At 32.9% G+C, this 21758-nt stretch overlaps 1 protein-coding gene across 7 annotated transcripts in view; it reads left to right on the top strand.

The window, feature by feature from the left end:
• Positions 1-21758, top strand: part of Kiaa1109 (KIAA1109 ortholog) — a 213952-nt gene that overhangs the window by 149640 nt on the left and 42554 nt on the right. For all 7 annotated transcript variants that reach the window (XM_010611104.2, XM_033760040.1, XM_010611092.2 and 4 more), the window contains 8 exons: positions 297-541; positions 3007-3112; positions 6076-6173; positions 7520-7705; positions 8834-9002; positions 10516-10727; positions 12167-12365; positions 21546-21605. In XM_010611104.2, the coding sequence (XP_010609406.1) occupies positions 297-541; positions 3007-3112; positions 6076-6173; positions 7520-7705; positions 8834-9002; positions 10516-10727; positions 12167-12365; positions 21546-21605 (1275 nt within the window). The remainder of the gene's footprint in view (positions 1-296; positions 542-3006; positions 3113-6075; positions 6174-7519; positions 7706-8833; positions 9003-10515; positions 10728-12166; positions 12366-21545; positions 21606-21758) is intronic.

Below are 21758 nucleotides of genomic sequence, written 5' to 3'. Positions count from 1 at the left end.
CTGAAACATGAAAAACATTTGTAGGTGTTTATTATAACACCTAATACAGTGCAGGGTAGTTAGGCTTAATAAATACTTCCTAGCTTAATAATACTTGGTCATTGACTCTTTATGGTAACCATACATATATATTTAAAGATGAAGAATATTATTTAATCAGATTTAAATATCCTGTCACACATTTCAAGGTAAGTAGTCGATGTCAACAGTTTTTTTCTTGGACACTATTTTTGTAAAAGAGAAAGGAATGTATGAATCAACATCTGCACTGACGGTAACTTTCTTTTATTTTGCAGGTGCACAAACAAGGTTTACATTTGAACTGCCAAATCACAGGTTGCGTTTTACATCAAAAGTTTCTGCCACAGATATGTCAACCATTCCACCTTCTGCAAGTCTTAACCTTCCTCCTGTTACTATGTCTGGGAAATATATAATGGAAGAACATGATAGTTACTCAGATCAGGTTTGGAGCATAGATGAACTACCTTCCAAACAAGGGTATTACTTGCAGGGAAATTATCTACGTTGTGTGGCAGAAGTAAGTTTACTTTTAAATTTTATTATTCCTTATAATTTATGAGTGTGCCATAATATGTAATTATCCAAACTTTGAAGGTTAGGCATTAAATTGTTCCTGTAGAAGACTTCTTTAATGAATCAAGGACATATTTGTTTCTGTCTGCCTGTGTCTCTTTTTCTCTTCTCCTGTAGATTTATTGAAATGTGCTGTAAAAAAAAAAAAAGTCATTTTTGAAGCTACCCTTTCCTTATACTGAACATAACATTCAACATAGCAGTAGTTTTATGGCTTAGTTGATTATTTAAAAACATATAGCAGGTAACCTTGAAAAGGCTTTATATGCTAATTTACTTCTGTGTCCTTAAGTCGGCTCTCTGAGGCTGATACATTTATTCTCATTTTGTAAATGAAGAAACAAAGCCTTTTTCTTGTCACATGATTGATATAAGTACACATAATTCTTAATGATAATCAAATGTCATTTAGAGAGATACAATAAATTTACCAACTAATTTCTTAACTAAGATAGGTTGAAAGCTGGCATACCTTATCACATCATTTTTTTTGCTCTATATCTGTACAACTGTCAAAAGTTTAAAAAGCACTTGGAGATGCTCTATTTGGATTATTTGATACAGATATGAGTTACAGAGGACACAGTTAAGTCTTATAGACCAACCGTTCTTTAGGCTGTGCTTGCCTGAGAGTTGGAATTTCATTTGATAATGTCTTCATTTATTTAGTATAAGTATAAAGCTAAGAAAGAGAGAGAGAAGTGGGGGTGACAGAGACTCTTTCCTTAAATCTTACAACTATCAAGTGAGGCAGGCAGGGATCACAGAGTAGTGGTCTTCCAGGCTGTCTCTCAACTTATTTTGTCAAGTTGTGAGAATTGAACCTTACATAAAGCAATTTGCTATTTGATTTACAAATTGTTTTCTACAGAATCTGAAGCATCTATAAGAAAGTTCTGCAGATTCTTTGATAGCAATACTGTAGGACAATTACAGGGGACACATTTACTTTAGTGCTGATTGGGGTTTTTTTTAGATCCTATTTGTTTTAGCATCTAAAAGTTGAAGTTTCTGCATGTGCAAAATGAATGTACAAAAACGTATACACAATTATAGTAAGTCTAGGATTTACTGAAAATATTTTAAAGATAGATCATTTCCCTTTTCTACTCTGAAAAATAAGTGCCCCAAATTCTAGTTTAGCAACTATTCTTATTGCTTCAGTTGAAAAACAAAAAACAAAACAATAGCTGAGCACATTGGCATGTACTGTAATCCCCGCTACTTAGGAAGCTGAAGCAGTAGTACTGCAAGTTTGAGGCCAAGCTAGGAAACATAGTGAGACCCTGTCTCAAAATTTTAAATGAATGAATGAAACGATGACTGAATGCATGAAAGATTTTAAAAAAGTTTTAAAGGAAAGCTACTTCCTGAAAGAAAAGAAATTTAATATATTGCATTATGTGATTTCTTACCATTAGATATTAGGAATTAAATGTAGCAGAACTCAATACCAAATAAAATAAAAATGCAGTTTATTTGAAGCATTTCAAAGAACCAAAAATTGTATACCTTTTAGATTGCCTAGTTTACTGTGGCTTAAATAAACACACTAGATAATCATCACTGCCCTATTGATACTATTCTGTGCAGAATAATAGTGCCCAGAACAAATAAACTGTCCTCAACTTTTCAATACTGCCAAATCTATTTTCTTCTTTTAATTTTTGATTGAAATATGAACCCTATCATAACAGGAATGATGAAGCATTTCTCTTAATCATAAGATGTTTAGATCTATCTTACCTATGATACTGAGCTTCATTTAGGGCTTGTTTTCTATTTAATCTGTTTATTAACTTTTTTTTTTTGTACTGGAGATAGAACTCGGGTCCTTGTGCTTACTAGGCAGGCAGCAGAACCACTGTGCTAAATCCCTTTATTAACTAATTCTTACTAGAAACTTAGTGCCTTGTGCTCATGAAAGGGAGCATACTACATTAAATAAGATATCTCTTATATGCTAATTCATTCAAATGCAGTCCTAGGAATGGAATTTTGCTTTTTTGTTTGTTTCTTTGTTTTATAGCTATATCCTTAGCACTTAATGTGGGACATAGAGTAAATAGCCAATAAATAGTTAAATAAATTTACTTTAACTTATAGTGATGCTTGTCTGTGATGCTAAGATCACAAAAGTGATCACTAAAAATAAATTTTACTCCAATCAAAATTTTAATTTTGAAATTAGCAGTTTATATAGTTAGAATATAATTTTTGTTTTTGAAAGATTTTTCATCCTTATGGACTGCTGTTAAAACTGCACAGTATTTTTGGAAAGGCCCATAGCAGACTATAATTATATATGTAGATAGTGGTCCATTTTCCCCAGAGTTTTGAATTTTTAAGAAAAATATAAAGTTAATATAGTCATTAGTGTTCATATAATACTCTGCTCTTGTTTGGTAGGTTGGTTCATTTGAACATAATCTCACAACTGATCTTCTAAACCACTTGGTATTTGTACAGAAAGTGTTCATGAAAGAAGTTAATGAAGTAATACAAAAAGTTTCTGGTAAGATGACTTGTTTCCTTGTAGTTAATTATAATTTAGTTGAACAAACAGAAAAGTTGAGCAAAAAGAAAAATCAACTTCAAAATAAGAATCATATAGTTCTTATTTAGTCCTACCTGTGTTGTGTTTGTTATATCTCATAATTACTTTTAAATCTCCTGGTTTATACTCTTGCCTATAGGGCGGTGGGAGGTAATAAGAACTCTTTTGGCTTAATTTCACCTATCCTATTAAACAATTTTACTAGCAGTATACTAAAAAATCCTCAAAATGAAGTCATTATTTTCTATAATACTTTTCTCTACAACAAAATTTATATTTCCAAGTAGAAGTCATAGCTCTATATAAACTATATTTATAAAGTATACTTTTTTTTAAACCAGGGATCGAACTCAGGATCTTGTGCTTGCAAGGCAGGTGGCAGAACCACTGAGCTAAACCCCCAGCCTCCAAAGTATACTTTTATATAAAAGAAATCTTGCAAATCTGTTGAGTAATGATTTGTTCAGAACATAAAAACCTTGTGACACCAAGGTAATGAGAAAGTCACAAAGATGTGAATATAACAATTATCAGGCTTAGGCAACTTAACACTTACATTGAGGAGATTAGAAATTTGTACATATAGTAATGCAAATTTTACAAAAGTGTGAATGAATAAGTTAAAGGTTATGAACAAGAGAAAATATTTCATAGGAGGATTACATTATGAATTTTGTTGTCTGGGAATGATTTGAAATGAGGCTTGAATATGTTCTATTTTTTGATTGTTGAGTGCATTTCAAAAGAAAAGGACAGTTTGAGGAAAGAAAATAGCAAGAAGCTGAGACAAAAAGCCATGTTTGTTATTCAAGAATGCTATGTAACTTGTGGGAATATGAAGAAAATTATGAAGACTTGCCATAGGTGTTTTGAGGTGTGTTTGGAGAGATGACAAAAGATGAAGAATTACATTAGCAAGCAACATAGATACCTATTTGCATTCAGGAAAACTCTAAAGGTCCACCAAGTTACTGCTTGCTAGAATACGAAGATATTATGGTTTCTGCCATTAGGAATTCAGTCTCATTGGAGAGATAAATGACTGTTATGATAAATAAAGAATATGTATGCTTTGGCAAATATCACTTAGGATACAAGGGATAAATTCTCGTAAGGATGCAACAGAGAGGGTTTGAATAAGCTAATATAATTTAAAAATGAGTAGAATATTTGGTACATAGTAAGCATTCAGATATTAATTCAGTATCATTATGTGTTAGGATTGACACAGATGTTTTTAGTTGAGAAGATGTTTTTAGTTTGAATAAGAAAATATACTCATAAAGGGCCAAAGTCCTTTGGAAAAGGAAGTTCAGGGAGCAGTGATGTAGGAGGGCTATGGTTTAGAATTCAAATCATGAAAAACAGAAGTAATGATTTAATATTTTACAAATAGCATGACAAGTAAGGTAAACACCATCCACTGAAATGGGTGAGTGTGAGAACTCCAAATAATGGGACAAGACAAAAAAAAAATCCATATTGGAACAAAGTTAGGGAATCTGGGAAACATAATTTAAGACACCAAAGTCTTTTCTGGTGGATAGACACAACAGGAGCCAGGTACCTGGCTGTAGAGAAGGTAATTATCCATGTAGTTTGAATGAGAGGTGATTATAGACTTGAAATAGAAGGTAGTGAGAAAAAGTATATGATTACAAATAGAAGAGAAGAAAACCTGCATACTGTATATTTTAGAATAGAATAATTGAAATAAGGAAGGTTCAGACACATAAGTAAATACTGAGCCTACATGGATGCATACAGTCTATACTACAGACTCATATTGTCTATCCATTCTTCCAAAATTGAAGTATAACTATAAATATATTAAATGATCCATTTTGGTATTTGTAATTGCTAAATCTTGACTTTGTTTTCTTTCTTTCTCTTTTCTGGTTAGTCATCTTTATGTACATATGTCTTTTTCTTTTTTAAGGTCATTTTATGTCCCTGTATACCCTTTCTTTGTCTTACCTTGAATGTACCTTCTCTTAATTACTGCCACTTTTTTATAACTCTTTTCCTGTTTTTTTTCTTTTTCTGTTGTATAAAACTTAAAAGTGTATTTTTACATAGTACAAACAATAGATTTTTTACTCCATTCTGAATTTCAAGAGGTCATAAAAGACTCATTTCTTTCTCAGAAAACCTGTTTTTTTATCTTGTTGGTTCTTAGTTGTTTTTATACATTTGTGGTTCATAATAGAAAAATAATTTTCATTCCACATGTACAGCCTCTTTGAGTGATGCTGAACTCAACATATGTGCAAGATTAATTATATTAAGTTGGAAAATTTGAAAGATAAACATTCAAGAATGTTTTCAAATCAGGGCAAGAGAAATTATAGCTTCAAACATTAGAATGTTATTTCCCAAGTGCCACGTTGCACAGGCAAAATAATGCTGTGTTAATAGGAGCTTTATCATCAGGGATACCTGCCACTAATATTTTTTAATCTGCAGAACAAATATGTGCTTTTATACTGTTTTTATTAGCACATATTACCTTATTTTTTATATATTCACCTTTATTTTTCTTCCATTCTTTTTTGTTTGCACCATATTTAAATATGACCCAAAAAAGTTCATATAATTAGTTGCAGAAGTTAATCAAGCTTACATTTTTGCCTCATATATATTTTTATAATGTCTAATCACATACTTGGTTTAATTATGTGTATACTTTGTAAATCTTTATAAAATGTTTTTGATAAATGTCTAAATATTCAGAATTACCTGTGTTGTGTGTATACCTGCCTTGGTGAAGTGTAACTTGGCTAAAGATCATAGTTGAAGATTGGATTGTTAGTGTAAGGAAATATCTGTTTTAATGGGGATATTTTTAAATGAACAAAATAATTAGTTTTTTTTTTTTTTAATAAATTGTTCCAAATCCTCAGTTATTTAACCTGTTTTAGGTGGTGAGCAGCCTATTCCTCTCTGGAATGAACATGATGGGACAGCAGATGGCGATAAACCTAAAATTCTCCTCTATTCCTTGAACTTGCAGTTTAAGGTAATATTAAAATAATAATGATAGTTTTAGAAGTATCTTCCTAATTGATTAATCTATGCTTGTCAGAAAATTCATGTAACATGAAAATTGCCAAATAGAAAAAAATAAAAGTAAACTATCACCATATCAACTTAGGAAAATGCTTTAACAATTGTTTAAATAGTCTTTAGAGCTTTTTTCCATTATGGTTTCTATCTTTTTTTGCTTTGTCGTACTGTGGGTAAAACCCAGGACCTTATACATGCGAGGCAAGCACTCTTATCACTGACCTACATTCCCAAACCCTCTAGTAGTAGTTTTTTTTTTATCTTTTAAAAAGATCTTCATTCTTCTGCTTTTATTTTATTTTTTTTCGTCATTGAGTTTATTGGTACATTTTAGGTATACAGTACAGTTGCATTCATCATTGGGATCTCGTACCTTTACATAACAGGTCTTGGTTCTCATTTTTTCCCCTTGTCCCTGCCCTCCCTTCACCCCTCCTCCCCTTCCCCTTTACAAACACTTCATTTCCATTTTTTCATTTTCTCATATTTTTCCCTTATATTTTTATATGTGATATATATGCATTTTCATTTACATACGCCTTTTCATATCAGAATATTTAGATCAATTTTATTTCCTTAAGCAGCTATATCATATGTACTATTAAATGTCTCCTGATAAACGTTTGATTTTCCCAATAACTGCTATAATACTGTGTACTACAAACATGTACTAACAAAAACTTAAAATTTACTCTGTAGGAAATATTTTGTATACTTATCCAGTTAACAGTATTTTAGGGCTAGGAGTATAGCTCAGTGGTAGAGTGTTTACTTAGCATGCCAGGGATCCTTGGGTTTAATCCCTAGTGTGCAGAAAAAAACAGTAAGACTTTACTTGAAACTTTAGTGTTCCCAATAATTAAAATGTTAGTGTTCTTGAAAATAAAAATCAGCCAGCTAGGCATGGTGGCACAGCCCTATAATCCTAGCCCTCAGAAACTGAGTCTAGAGGATTACCATGGATGCAGAGCTATTGTAGACTACTTGGTTCAAACCTAGGGAGACTCTGTCTCAAAAAACAAAGTAAAAATAATTGTTACAAAATAATTAACAGTTTTAAAAATTAAAATTAATTTATCAATTTTAAATATAAAACACTAACATGAAATTTAATAGCTAAAAATACCCTGCTAACTTGAGAAGAATGCTGTCAGGTTAATTACCCCTTTAGATGTACCCTATTACTGTACATGAAACATCAATATTGTATTTATGATATATTAAAAGAAGATTGCATTCGAGTAAGTCTACATTATATCAACTGAAAATTCTTTTTTCTCCTCCTAACATATGTACTAGGGTATTCAAGTAACAGCAACAACTCCATCCATGCGAGCTGTGAGATTTGAAACTGGATTGATTGAACTGGAACTTTCTAATAGACTTCAAACCAAAGCATCACCAGGAAGTAGCAGCTATCTGAAATTATTTGGCAAATGCCAAGTGGATTTAAATCTGGCTTTAGGACAAATTGTCAAACATCAGGTCTGTACAGAATATATTGATACTAGAATTGTGACTTTTGAAATTTTCATATCAATTTGAGCTACTTTAACTTACGTATTACTAGATTTACAGAAGTATTTGTTTCTAAAATATCTAATTTTAAATTCTGATGAAATATCATTTAAGAAGACCTTTACATTTTAACATTTCATTGAGTATTGTAGCAGAATATTGTTGTAGTTTAGTTCAACCACATGAAACTTCATCCAGTATGTTCGTAAGTATTTGCTTGTAATTTTGTTTAGCTTTTTAAACTTTTTTTATTGCAGTGCTTTGTACTAACATTAGTGAACACCTAAAATGTTTACTTATTTTATAGCTTCCCTATAGAATATTGGCAAGTGTTACGTATAATAATAAATATGTAAAAGACAGCAGTTAATGAGATTCTCTATTTTATAAAAATTGAATTCAGTTGTTTGCTTGAATTTTTTAATTTATTTTTTGTTTCAGTTTTCTTTTGGTAAAAACATGAAAATTTTAGCTTTTTCCTCTCTTTGTTTTGAAGAACCAGTGTTTAAAATGCCAGTTGCAGGGCTGGGGATTTAGCTCAGTGGTTCAGGCACCTACCTCACAAGTGCAAAGACTCGAGTTCTATCCCCAGTACAAAAAAAAAAAAGTGCCAGTTACACTTTAAAGATTAAATTGGTACAGTAAAGATTATGTGTAGAAAAATGAATAAAAATGTATTATCTCTAAAAAAATGTCAATTTTCCAAATGGAAACATGTTTTGAGAGGAGAGAGGATCAAATTATTTTAAAACATGTAATACATTGCCATTCAGATTATGAAATATCCTAGCTTTTGTATGAACTTTATAATTTTCTATTCACCTCTTATTGTGTGTTTATTGAATTGCTGGGGATAGAAACTAGAGCTTCACACAAGTTGAGTAAGGTGTTCTACACTGAGCTACATTCCCAGTTCCATATTTAACTCTTAACTAGATATTCATGTTGTGTATTAATTTCAAGCATTTATGGTATAAAATATAAGAAATTTCACTGAGTTAAAATGCTCTATAGTTCTTTTGGAGAACAGTATAATTATGTTTAGTTTTTCTAATTCAAACATTTTGTGTATTTGATTTTTAAATTTAATTCTAGGTTTATGAGGAAGCTGGTTCTGATTTTCATCAAGTTGCCTATTTCAAAACTAGAATTGGATTAAGAAATGCCCTTCGGGAAGAAATCAGTGGTTCTTCAGATAGAGAAGCTGTGCTTATTACCTTGAATAGGCCAATTGTTTATGCACAGCCTGTGGCCTTTGACAGAGGTAAAATTAGTGTATTCATAACTTCTTTCTAGGATGTAGAAATGCTTTGATAATGCTTAATAAAAATTATTTTTAGCTTAATAATGTGTGTGTTTGACAGGTAAATGTCTCCTAAACCTAAAATATGAGCATTGCAAAATAACTCGTTGCTTAGGCACTTTATAAGTGATTTATATTTGAAAGTTATTTTGCTGGATGAATAGGATATTTGGATTTTAATACTAAAGTTGTTGGTTTGGCTAATTCACTTGTGTTTTGGCACTTTGTTTGTATATTCATCCTATAACTGTTAATTTTATACAGCCTAGAGTGGAATATAGAAATGAACAATGGGATCCTTACCCTCAAAGAAGAAAAGAGACCAAAGTACAATATGAGGTGGAGTTAGAGATGCATATTCTGGAAGTTTCATTTCCTGTTCTTCTTAGAGGACAAATTCTTCATTTTGAGTTAAGACTTCACCACAAAGACAATAAAATGAAAGCTTCTCTTATATACCTGTGTATCTAAGTGCCTAGAACAGTCCTGGGCATACAGTAAGAACTGATTACACAGAATATTTTAGCAGTGTATGGATAATACTTATTTTCTGTGCATGTTTTTCATTTTCATTTTACCAAAGTTCATCAGCTTTCACAAGTTCCGTTTTATATTTTATTCAGTACTGGCAGCTGAACCCAGGCCCTCACACATGCTAGGCAGGTGCTTATTCACTGAGCTACATCCCCGTTTTTATTTTGCGATAGGGCCTCAATTGCTCAGGCTGGTCCCAAATTTACCATCCTCCTGCCTTAGCCTCCTAAGTAGCTGGGATCACAAGAATGTACCACTATGCCCAGCTGTCCTGTAGTTTTACTGAAACATACTTTTAAAAAGTACTTTCTACTCCTGGTGTTATGACACAGTTCTTGCTTTTCCTCCTACTGCACTGAAACTTCCATTTTTCATTTCTTTTTAGACTTCTTCTTCTGTGTGCCTCCAGGAAATGATAACTTTCTTTAAGATTTCTTTCTTGTTAGCAAACTCATGTCTTTGGCCTTATTCTGTAACTAAAATTATTTATATATACATTATGTACCACTGCTTTAAGAACTTGTTTTATTTTTTTTTATTAATACATGTTTGCAGTACATGCATTTCACAATCATCTTGGGGAATGAAAATGGTAATAGTAAGCTTTATAATAAGGCCAGGATTGTGTCTGTTTTCTTTTGTTATTCTCTTGCAGTGCTTAGCATGTGATAGGCATTCTAAAAGTGCTGATTGAATAAATGGACCTGGATTTTCTTCTTATCATTGCCAGTATGTCATCACCTGTTTTCTGCTTCATTTTTTCATTTGTTGTTGGAAAATGTTGACTGTGTCCCCATAGATCTAATTGTAGTGCTATGGTTTTCTGGAATAATGTTTATTAATAAGCAGTATTTTGCAGCTGTTGAGGTTTGCTTACCATGGTAAACCATTTACAGGACTGGTTTTAATTTTCTTTCTGCCCTACTTTAATTCTCAAAAGCTGTGCTATTTTGGCTGAATTACAAGGCTGCCTATGACAATTGGAATGAACAACGAATGGCTTTGCATAAGGATATTCATATGGCAACAAAGGAAGTAGTAGATATGCTACCTGGAATCCAGCAAACATCAGCCCAGGCCTTTGGGACTCTCTTCCTCCAGCTGACTGTGAATGATCTGGGAATTTGCCTCCCTATTACAAATAATGCACAGGTATAAAAAAAAAAACAAGTCATGTTCCTTTTATTCCAGGATTAAAAGCTAGACATTTCTACTAAGCATTACTAAGGGTCTAAAGTATACCAATAAACTTTTCGGGAAAAGAGTTTTAAACTTGAGTTTAGTAGATGGTGACTAAGGTTGAACTCCTTCAGTAATTATTCATCTATAATTGATTCACATGTGACTTTTCTCTGAAGCACTGATATGATTCCGAATGGTGATAACAAGGGCTCCAAGGGAGCAAGGGTGAGGTGAGGTGGAGGGAGACCAAGGGGAAATACGTGGAGTAAAGATATGCCATGTATAAGAATCTAATAACCTCAATGAAAACTGGGATGGGGAATTAGAGGAGGAGGGATGGAGGATGAAGGGAAAGTGGTTAAAAAAAGAAACAAGCTGAAGGATGTACTACCTACTCCCTAGATGATAGTAAACTGCATGTATTGCAAACGTGAATTAATAAAATTAAAAAGTGAAAAAAAACATGATAAACAAGCTTAGTGTTCAGATATTTTTTGTTTTATTTTAATATTTTTGCAAAATCATCTCTGGATTAGATTTGTTTATAAGATGAAAACAAAATGACATCTAATACTATTTAATAATTACATCTATAATGAGACAGGGAACTCCGACCTGCTTTTATACTGTAACATTTAGTGTCAGTGAAACTTGTAAGTTATATATATGCCTAGATAGAGTAAGAATAGTTTCTTGATAGTTTAGGATGAATTTTCAGGAATTGCATGTACATGTGTATGAGCAAGAAAAGTCTGAACATCTTTCAGATTAAAAAAAGTAACTGTTGGGATAATCAAATATAGAAATCTATACTGTTATAATTTACCTTAACCAACCTCTGACCAATTGTTAGATGAATTTATTTTTTAGGCCAAGTTGTGTTAAGAAAAACTACTTTGAGGATGGACAACATCAGATGTGTTTGTGTTTCGGGAATTAAAACGTGGTAGTTTTAAGTGGCTGATAAGGCTAAGAAGGCCATTACACACCAGGAGTGGGTGTGTAATCAGAGTGCTCCCCACAGCTAAAGTAGAGGATAAATATAAAAAAAGATAATTAGCTCTTTGCAAGTTAAGAAAAAATGGACATGTCAAGTACATCTTACTTGAGCAATTCAATTTTTAAAAACTGTCTTTGTAAGCTACTTTATAATAAGCATATCTAAGTTTTACCCTTTTAAAATATTTGTTCCCAGGGGCCAGGGATTTAGCTCAGCGGTTCATTGGCCTGCCTTGCAAGTGCAAGGACCCAAGTTCAATCCCTGGCACACACACAAAAAAAATGTACATATATATATTTATACACACACACACACACACACACACTTGTTCCCATGAGTCCTATGAAAATTTCTAAATTTACAAAATTGACACCATTTGTTTTTTTTTCTTTTTTACTATATTTTGCAGTCTAATCACACTGGAGACCTTGATACTGGTTCTGCTTTAGTATTGACCATTGAAAGTACTCTTATCACTGCTTGTTCTTCGGAGTCTCTGGTTAGCAAAGGGCATTTCAAAAACTTTTGTATCCGTTTTGCTGATGGCTTTGAGACATCATGGGATGACTGGAAACCTGAAATTCGTGGAGATCTTGTGATGAATGCCTGTGAGTGTCTATTATTTTCTATATTGATATTTAGAATTTAAAAAAAAAACCAAAACCTTCCTTTGTAAAACTGAAGGTTATAAAGATACAGGATTGTGTTTAGACTTTATGGAATACAAGCTGTTTTTTTATACCTAAAGGTAACACAGCATATTTTAGTAGATTGGGTAAGTAAACAAACAAGGCATTCTTTTTGGTTATTAAAAACCCTTGAAATTTTGCTCACTGTCATGTTTTTTCCTACATTGGATTTATAAATGATGAGATAAAGTATCTTTGTTCTATAAGGATCTTGAAAGAAAGGAATAAATAAATTTATAAACCTAACTCAGGTTTAAACATAGATTAGATTATAAATTTCTAAGACCAGGAACTCCAGCCTTAAAGTTGATGTGAATAAACCCATATGTACAAATTTGTAGGACTACATAGTATAATGGGTAAATTCCTAGAATACCATAATCCTTAAGGATTGAATATAACTATTGCTTTGTTTATGTGCTATTTTAAAGGTAAAACGGTTTATTTGTTTTTAATATTTTAAATATTGTAACAGATTAGGTAATGCATCAGTAATCTTAACACTAAAAAATAGTATTTAAGGAATTAAAAAGTTTGTGAATTCTCAGCCAATCTTGAAATCAAAGAAAATAATAATTACTACTTTTTTAGAAGGTGGTAAGCCATTGTTTATACAATTTTTTTTTTTCCTTTTAGTAAAGGAAAATCTTTCTAGTTTTCTAGTTCTGGGTTTTCCATTATTTTCCTACTAAAAATTGCACTTTGCAAATTCATTGTCGACAAAATTTAAATTTAATTATAGGTGCAATTCTTGTTTTCCATGAGTAAGAAAAGAAAAAATAGCTTTTCCTTCTGCCTTTTTATGTTCTCTTTTGGGCTCCTGTAACAAAAGACAAAACAATGAGAAAAAAGCATACAAATTTATTTCATACAAAGTGTGTATGACATAGGAGCCTTCATGAGGAAATGAAACCCAAATAAATGGTTAAACCCATTTTTACACTAGGTTTGATGAATAGTAGTGAAGTCATAGTAAAATGGGAACAAGAAAAGGTTTGAACAAAGTAAGACTTAGCAGGTCTGTTTGTTCATTTTTCTTTCAGTGTTCCTTTTTCTTTAGAAATAAAGGTTTTCCTTTCCTTTGGGGATAGAGAGGACACCACTCACGGGAGTCTAATGACCTCCTTGAAAGGAAGTTCAGAGTCCTTTCTTCATCTTCTTTTTCTCAGATTCTGTGAGCTTAAAATATTTAGTATACTACAATGCTGTATTTTGTGGATTATGTTGTGAACCCCATCAGATGTGCTGCATTTTAGATAATTCATAAGTAAAACAATTTTTCTGAAATACCTCAAGTTACTAAAAATACTTAATACCTAAGTATTTATGCCTACTATCAAAAGAAGTAGTCTTTGTCGTTTTTACACAACAGTTATACATGTTTTTAAAAATCATTCTGGGCCAGGGATTTAGCTCAGAGGTTCTGCTGCCTGCCTTGCAAATGCAAGGACCTGAGTTCAGTCCCCAGTATAAAAAATAAATAAACATAAAATAAAAATAATTCTATTTATATATTTTTTCTAAATTAAAAGCAAAGAGGTAAAATTAATTTAAACATACTGATCTTTGAGGTAGTATCTTTTCCATCATTGCATTAATTAAATAGAATATAATTGGAAGGAAAAGAAATATGCCATTTTCTTTTTTTTAATTAATTTTATTGGTACATTTAAGATACACAGTGTAATGACATTCACTATGGGAAATTTGAATCTTTACATAGTCCATCTTGGGTCTTATTTTTTTCCCCGTTCCCTTACCCTCCCTTCAGCCCTTTCATCCCTCAATATCTACAAAAACTTTGTTTCTGTTATTTTTATTCTCATGTTAATTCCATTCCCTTCTTTCTTTTCCACTACCCCTCCCATTTCACCTTCCCCGTAAAACCTTTTCTTCCTAAAGTAAAATAAATAAGTCATGTGTAAATAGGGAATAATTTCTCTGGTGTGAATAAACCATAATAGTACATAAGATCCTAATGAGATAATTGACAATATGAAATAGGAAGAAAAGGGCTAAAGGTGTAGGGAAAGTGGGAAGGGTAGGGGAAACGTAGTAAGGGAAAAGAAAAATATAGGAGAAAATGAAAAAAATGGAAATAAAGTGTTTGTAAATGGGGAGGGAAGGAGGAGGTGAAGGGAGGGCAGGGACAAGGGGAAAAAATGAGAACCAAGACCTGTCATGTAGAGATACAAGATCCTAATAATAAATGTAACTGTACAAAATGTACTGATAAACCCAATGAGGAAAAAATAAATAAAAAACCTTTCTTCCTATTTCACATTATCTATTATACCTTTTAGTCCTTATTTATACTCTCAGTTTTTCACACTAGAGAAGCTATTCAGTATTTACACGTGTCCTATTTATTTCACTTCAAGAGTATCACCTCAATGTGCATCCATTTAACTATAAATGTCTCTAGTTTCTCATTCTTTATGGCTGAGTAGTACTCCATTTTATTTTAAAAAACACAGTTCTTTATCCAGTTTCCTATTGATAGACAGCTTGGCTGCTTCCAAGTTTTAGCGATCACAAATTGTGCTGCTGTGAACATGGGTGCACATATATCAGTGGTATGATTCTTTTAATTCTTTGGGGAAAATACCCATCAGGGAGATAACAGGTCAAATGGGACCTCCAATCCTAGTTCTTTGAGGTAACTCCATACTGATTCCCACAGTGGTTGCACCAGTGTGCACTCGCACCAGCAGTGGAGCAGGGTTCCTCTTTCCTTACAGCCTTGCCAGCATTTGTCATTGACTGATTTCATAATAGCAGCCATTCAATCTGGGGTGAGGTGGGATCTCAGTGTTGTTTCATTTGCATTTCTCAAATGACAAGTGATGTTGACATGTTTTCATATGTTTATTTGCTATTTCTACTTCTTTGAGAAATGTCTGTTCCTTTCAGATGCCCATTTTTGGATTGGGTCTTTAAATTCGAGAGGTCTGATTTTTTTAAGTTCTTTATATATTCTGGATATTAGACCTTTGTCTGAGGAATGGCTGGTAAAAAGTTTTTCCCACATTGTGGGTTATCACTTCACAATACTGGTTGTTTATCTTGCTGTTCAGAAATGACATCCCACTTGTTGATTGTGCTAGTTCACGGGCAACTGAGGTTTTGTTCATAAAATCTTTTCCTATGCCAATGTCTTCAAGAGTTCTACCTAACCATTCTTCCAGCCAGTTTAGTGTTTCTGTTTTAATATTTAGATCTTTAATCCATTTTTATTTTAGTTTTGTGCATGGTGAGTGATATAGGTCTAGGTTTAATCTTTGGCAAGTTGAAAGCCAGTTTTTCCAACACTGTATTTCATCCAGTGAGGATGTTTGGCATCTGTCCAAGATGGGGTGGCTGAGTGTGTCTAGAGTTGTTTCTGCATCTTCTAAGCTGTTCCACTCATCCTCAGGTCTGTTTCTTTGCCAGTGCCATGCTATTTTTACCACAGTAGCTTTGAAGTATAGTTTCAAGTTGAGGATTGTGATACCCCCTACCTTGTCTTTATTGCCTAGAATTGATTTTGCTATTCTAGGTCTCTTCTTGTTCCAAATAAATTTTTGGATTGCTCTCTCGAGGTCTGTGAAGTATGCTACTGGGATTTCAATTGGGATTTCATTGACTCTATGTAGCAGTTTTGGAAGTATGGCTGTTTTCACTATGTTAATTCTTCTGGGTAGCAGAAGCAAGGGATGTCTTTTCATTTTCTGATATCCTCTTCAATCTCTTTTTTCAGAGTGTTATAGTTTTCAAAGTAAAGTTCTTTGATTTCTTTTGTTGGGTTGATTCCTATTTCAGTTTTTTGGATGCTGTTGTGAAGGGGTTTGTTCCACTTCTCTCTGAGTCTGATTTTCGTATACAAGAAAGCTATTGATTTTTATGTGTTGACCTTGTATCCAGCTACTTTGCTGAATTTTATTAATTCTAGAATGCTTTTTGTGGAGTTCTTGGGGTCTTTTATATAGAGTATTATGCCATCTGCAAATGATGACAGTTGAACTTCTTCATTTCCTAGCTTTATTTTATGTCTTTCACTAATTGCTGTGGCTAATGTTTTACAAAACTGTATTGAACAGGAGTGGTGATAGTGGACATTGTTGTCTTTTTACCAATTTTAGTGTGAAGGATTTCAGTTTTTGACCATTTCGTATCATATTGGCTGTTGGTTTTTCATAGATGGCTTTTACCAGATTGAGGTAGAGACCATCTATTCCAAATTTTTGGAGGGTTTTTATCATAAATGTGTTTTGAATTTTGTCAAATGCTTTCTTCACATCTATTGAGATGATCATATGGTTTTTGTCCTTGGCTCTGTTAATATAGTGTATTACATTGATTGGTTTGTGTATGTTGAACCATCCCTGCATCCCTTGGAGGAATTCCACTTGGTCAGGGTGTACAATCTTCTTAATGACCTCCTGCATTCTTTTTGTGAGTATCTTACTTAAGATTTTTGAATCTTTGTTCATTAGTGAGATTGGCTTATAGTTCTCTTTTTCATTTGGATCCTTCTCTGCTTTGGGTATCAAGGTGGTGCTTACTTCCAGGAGGGAATCAGTAGTATTGCTTCCCTTTCAGTTTTGTTGAAGAGTTTAAACAGGAATGGCAATAATTCTTCTCTAAATGTCTTGTAGAATTCCGCAGAGAAACTGTCAGGACCAGGACTTTTCTTAGTTGGTAAATTTTTAATTAGATTTTCAATTTCATTGATTGATACTGGCTTGTTTAGAGCTTTTAAGTCATCTTTGTTCAACTTTGGTAATTCTTACATATCTAGGAATCCGTCCATTTCTTCTGTATTTTTCATCTTACTGGCAGATAGGTTCTTGAGTAGGTATTGATGATCCTCTGGATTTCTGCTGGGTCCATTGTAATTTCACCCTTTTCATTCCTAATTGCATAGGTTTGGGCCTTTTCTTTCCTTTTTTGATAAGGATGGCTAAGGGTTTCTCAATTCCTAATATGAGTATTAACTGCTATGATTTTTGCTTGTACGGCTGCTTTCATTTTGTCCCATAAATTCCAATATTTTGTATTGGCATTGTCATTTAATTGTAGGAACTGTCTGACCTCTTCTTTAATTTCCTCTGTGACCCATTGGTTATTTAAAAATGTGTTGTTCAATTTCCATGTGTTTATGAAATTCTTGCTGTTTCTCTTGCTGTTGATTTTCAGTTTCATCACACTAAGGTCTGATAATGTATAGGGGATAACTTCAGTTCCTTTGCACTTACTTAAACGTATTCTATGAGTAAGTATGTGGTCTGTTTTGGAGAATGATCCATGTGCAGCTAAGAAGAGTGTGTATTCTGATTTTGTGGGGTGGAACACTCTGTAAACATCTTTCAGGCATGACAAGAAATTAAATGCAAAGGGGGGAGACTACAACTTTTTCTTTTTGTTGTGTTCTCCCCCCTCTACATTTAATTTCTTGTCGTGCCAGACAGATTCATTCTACTGGGCTTCCTGGGTTTGTGATCCTCCTTGTCTTTTCGTAGGATATTGTTTAAAATATTTTGGAGTGTTGGTTTGGTATTCATGAAGTTCTTAAGGTGCTCTTTCTCTTGAAAGTATCTTATTTCTCCATCAATTTTGAAAGATAGTTTTGCAGGGTACATCACTCTGGATTGGAGGTTGTTTTCCTTTAGGGCTTGAATTATGTCACTCTACACTCTTCTTGCCTTGTTGGTTTGTGTTGAAAAGTCTTCTGTGATTCTGATGAGGTTTCCCTTGTATGTGATTTGTTTCTTTTCTCTTAACTGCTTGTAGAATTTTGTTCTTCTGTTGGGTTTCTGGAATCTTAACTATTATATGCCTATGCATAGTTTTTTTTTTTTTTTATTTTTTTTTTTTTTTTTTTTTTACCATGCCTAGCTGGAGTCCTATAAGCCTCACTAATCTGTATGTCAGGTTCTTTTCCCCTGTTTGGGAAGTTTTCTGCCATTACTTCAGTGACCATTTTTTTTTAATGTCATCTGCACTCTCCTTTTCTTCTTTGACTCCACGCATTGAACTCGAAACCTTGTTCTTGCAAGGCAGACACATTGAGCTAAATCCCAGACCCTTTCAGTGGAGTTTTTAATCTCTTGGAAATCTGTTTGCATCTGTTTTATGGATTCCATTTGTTTGCTATGTTGGGATTCCATCTTGTTTCTCAGTACCTCTATTTTTTATCTAATTTCACTGTAGATTTATTAATCATGTGTTGTACTGTGGGCACAATCTCTGTTGTTATCTGATAAATTATTTATTATTTCATTTTTTCCAGGTCCTCTTTCGTTGCCACTTCAGGGAGTCCAGGTAGTTGAGTATCAGATTTTTCCATCTCATTTCCCTTTTGGGTTGCCTTAGGTAATCTGGAAGTCTGGTTTTGACACTTATTTCTGTGTCTTGTCATTTCAACATATGCAGCCTGCTGTGCCTTTGTTGAGGGAACTTTTTGCTCACCCTGCAATTTTCAGTTCTCAGCAGGCCACCGAGCAACCTTTATTCTGCTACTCCCCAGTACACCAATTCCTGGGTTTAGAATGGTGGCCTTCTATATCCCTGAGCTGACCTGTTGTCTGGGCAGGCTTCTGGCTTGGTCCTGTGCACACTTGGGATGGTATCTAGTTGTGCCTCTTGCTGGGGCCCTTATGTAGCTGTCACCTGGAGGTGCCTTTGGCTGGGGGCTGAGTATTCCAGTTCCTGTTGTTCATGTAGGCTTCTAGCTAGGGTCTTCAGGCACTTTTCAGTGGTATTGGGGTGAGCCTCTGGCTGTTGTTTGTGCATTTGTGTAGTTCTTTTCCAGGTGGGCCCTTGGCTGTGACCGATGGTATGGCGGAACTCTGGAAGAAGGTTGCATGCCTATGTAGCTCTTTTCTAGGCTATGCATTTTTTTTAACAGTGTAACTTAAATGAAAAAATACATAAGATATAGGAAATAAAAAAATGCCTTAGATTCAAAATCAGAAACATGTATTAAAGTGAATAATTCACTTCGGTGTACATTCTACCAACAATGAAAAATGCTGACGTGCTGATAGTTTTGATAATCAAAATAATTTATTTGAGCTTCAGAAAATACTAAACTGTCTACTTTTGTAATCTCTTTGTTATTTGAGTTTCGTAGGAAGTTCAAAAGAGAGAAAGCAAATTAGTTATTTTACTGACATAAGAATTCTAAATGATGAAATTAGCAAATTAGTTTACTAGTTTTTACTAGTTTTAATTAGTAAATATATTTGGATATAGTCTACATTTAATTTTTTGACAGAAGGTAAGTATAGAGCAAAAAAATAAGGCATGATCAGATTATGCCTTAAAATTATTTTTTTGCAGTTATTTAAAAAACATGCCTTAGGAAAAAGATGACTTCGTGAAATTTCCTCCCTAGGTGATAATGCCTTTGGGGAAAAGCAGTAAAGTTTAGAAAGGATAGGTGTAGCACACAAGTTCAGAGGATCGTGTAAATAGTAAAATTAGTCCCATTTTATCAGAATATTTACAGGCAAGCTGTATAAACCATCAGAAGTTTGAGGGACTCCAAACTGTTTGTTAAAACTTGGGTAGCAATTTTTTATCAGAGCAGAAAAATGGCTGTCCTGGAATTAGACCACTGGTTGGTTCATATCAGCATTCTGTCTCTCGTGTAGAGAACAGAAAGAGCCTAGCTGATTTCCTAACCCTCATCTTCAAGATCCAGATCTCCCAAAGATCTTAATAATATTACTTCATAGAGCTTCTGTATTCTGTGGATTGATGAAATAGTCTTTAATTTTATTGTTGTACAATAATCTGTCATTTCTTGGGATGGGGGAAATAATGATTCTCTCTCCTTTTTACTTGGTAATTGTTTTACTTGGCTTCAAAATGTTGCTTTTCATTCTGGCTTTCCTCAATTCAAAAGACTAAGCTTTATTTGTTATAATTTATAACCACAATTATAAAAATAAATTAAGGAAATCTTTACCCTAGAATCACATCTTTTTTTTTTTTGGTACCAGGGATTAAACTAGGGCCCTTACAATTGTGAGGCAGGCAGTGGGACCACTGAGCCAAATTCCTGGCCCAGATCTGGTTTTTTTTGGTTTTGTTTTTTTAATTGAGAACTTACATGTGAGACACAAGTAGTATATAATTTTAAAAAATATAATTTAGATTTTAAAATAATTGGTAATATCATTTTTATAAAAATATACATTAGAAATTATCACTTAATACATCCTCACAAACTAAATTGTAGTATGATTACATTGGAAGTATTTTTCTTTTTTGAAAAATTTCAAGGAAAACAGATTTAATATCAAAGTAGCTAAGAAATGAATGGCAAGCCCAAAATTTACATTTTAATACCAAGTTAGGAATCAGAGGGAGCTGTGAAAGGACATTTTCCTTTAATACTATGTATTGTCAGATTTAGACTCACATTTTAATTTCCATTAAGTATTACTAAGAAAAGTCTTAATTATCTTTAAATTTACTTTGTTTAAAAGTTACTTCAAGAATGGTATGTTGTTGGTTCGAAGTGTTAAATTCTATTAATCCCTTTTTGAAATCTTAAAACAGAATAAACTAGATGGTATTACACTTTTCATATTTATTTTAAATTAGTAAAATATTCTAGGATAAATCCATGACCTTGAGATTCATGTGCCATTTTTTTCTCATAAAATGTTCTTAGTCAAAGAAAAGACAAAACTGCTTGATCAGGCCTCTGATATATGTAGCAGTTCTTAATTAAAAGCTATTTTTAATGTTTACGTTCTGAAAGTAGTACATTTGTGACAGCACAGATTGTCATACATAATATCTCAAATATTTGTGGAGAACCATCTAGAATTTCAGTTAACTAGATGTTGTGACTCTGATAGAAAACCACATGGAAAAAAGTAAACTAAAACTGAAGTTAAAGTGTTAAAATCATACAATAAAATATTTTTTAAAAAAGAATAAATTAACTAGTCATTAAAATAACACTTCTATAGATTAAGGACTGAAACCTACAGAGACTAATATTTCTACCTGTGTTCTGATAATTGTGTGCAAAAGTGGAGTATATATTTTATCACAAGCATATTTTTATTGAAAACCACGTTGGGGCTCATTTTTGTACAGGTGTAGTTCCAGATGGCACCTATGAAGTATGTTCAAGGACTACAGGACAAGCAGCAGCTGGTAGGTTCACATTTACTTTTACTTCTGCTGCATGTCTGGTAAAATTCTAACTTTATTTTAATGGCAGGAAGATCTTTTAGCTAAATCTGGTGATTGCTAATTTTTAAAAAAAAACTTTTTCAATAATATTAACATTTGTATGTGTTTAATGAT

The sequence above is a fragment of the Fukomys damarensis genome, unplaced genomic scaffold (genome assembly GCF_012274545.1).
Source record: "Fukomys damarensis isolate Sample0158 unplaced genomic scaffold, DMR_v1.0_HiC HiC_scaffold_38, whole genome shotgun sequence".
In the NCBI taxonomy this organism is placed as follows: domain Eukaryota; kingdom Metazoa; phylum Chordata; class Mammalia; order Rodentia; family Bathyergidae; genus Fukomys; species Fukomys damarensis.
Note: the sequence above shows the minus strand (reverse complement) of the source record. Positions and strands in the feature narration are given on the sequence as shown.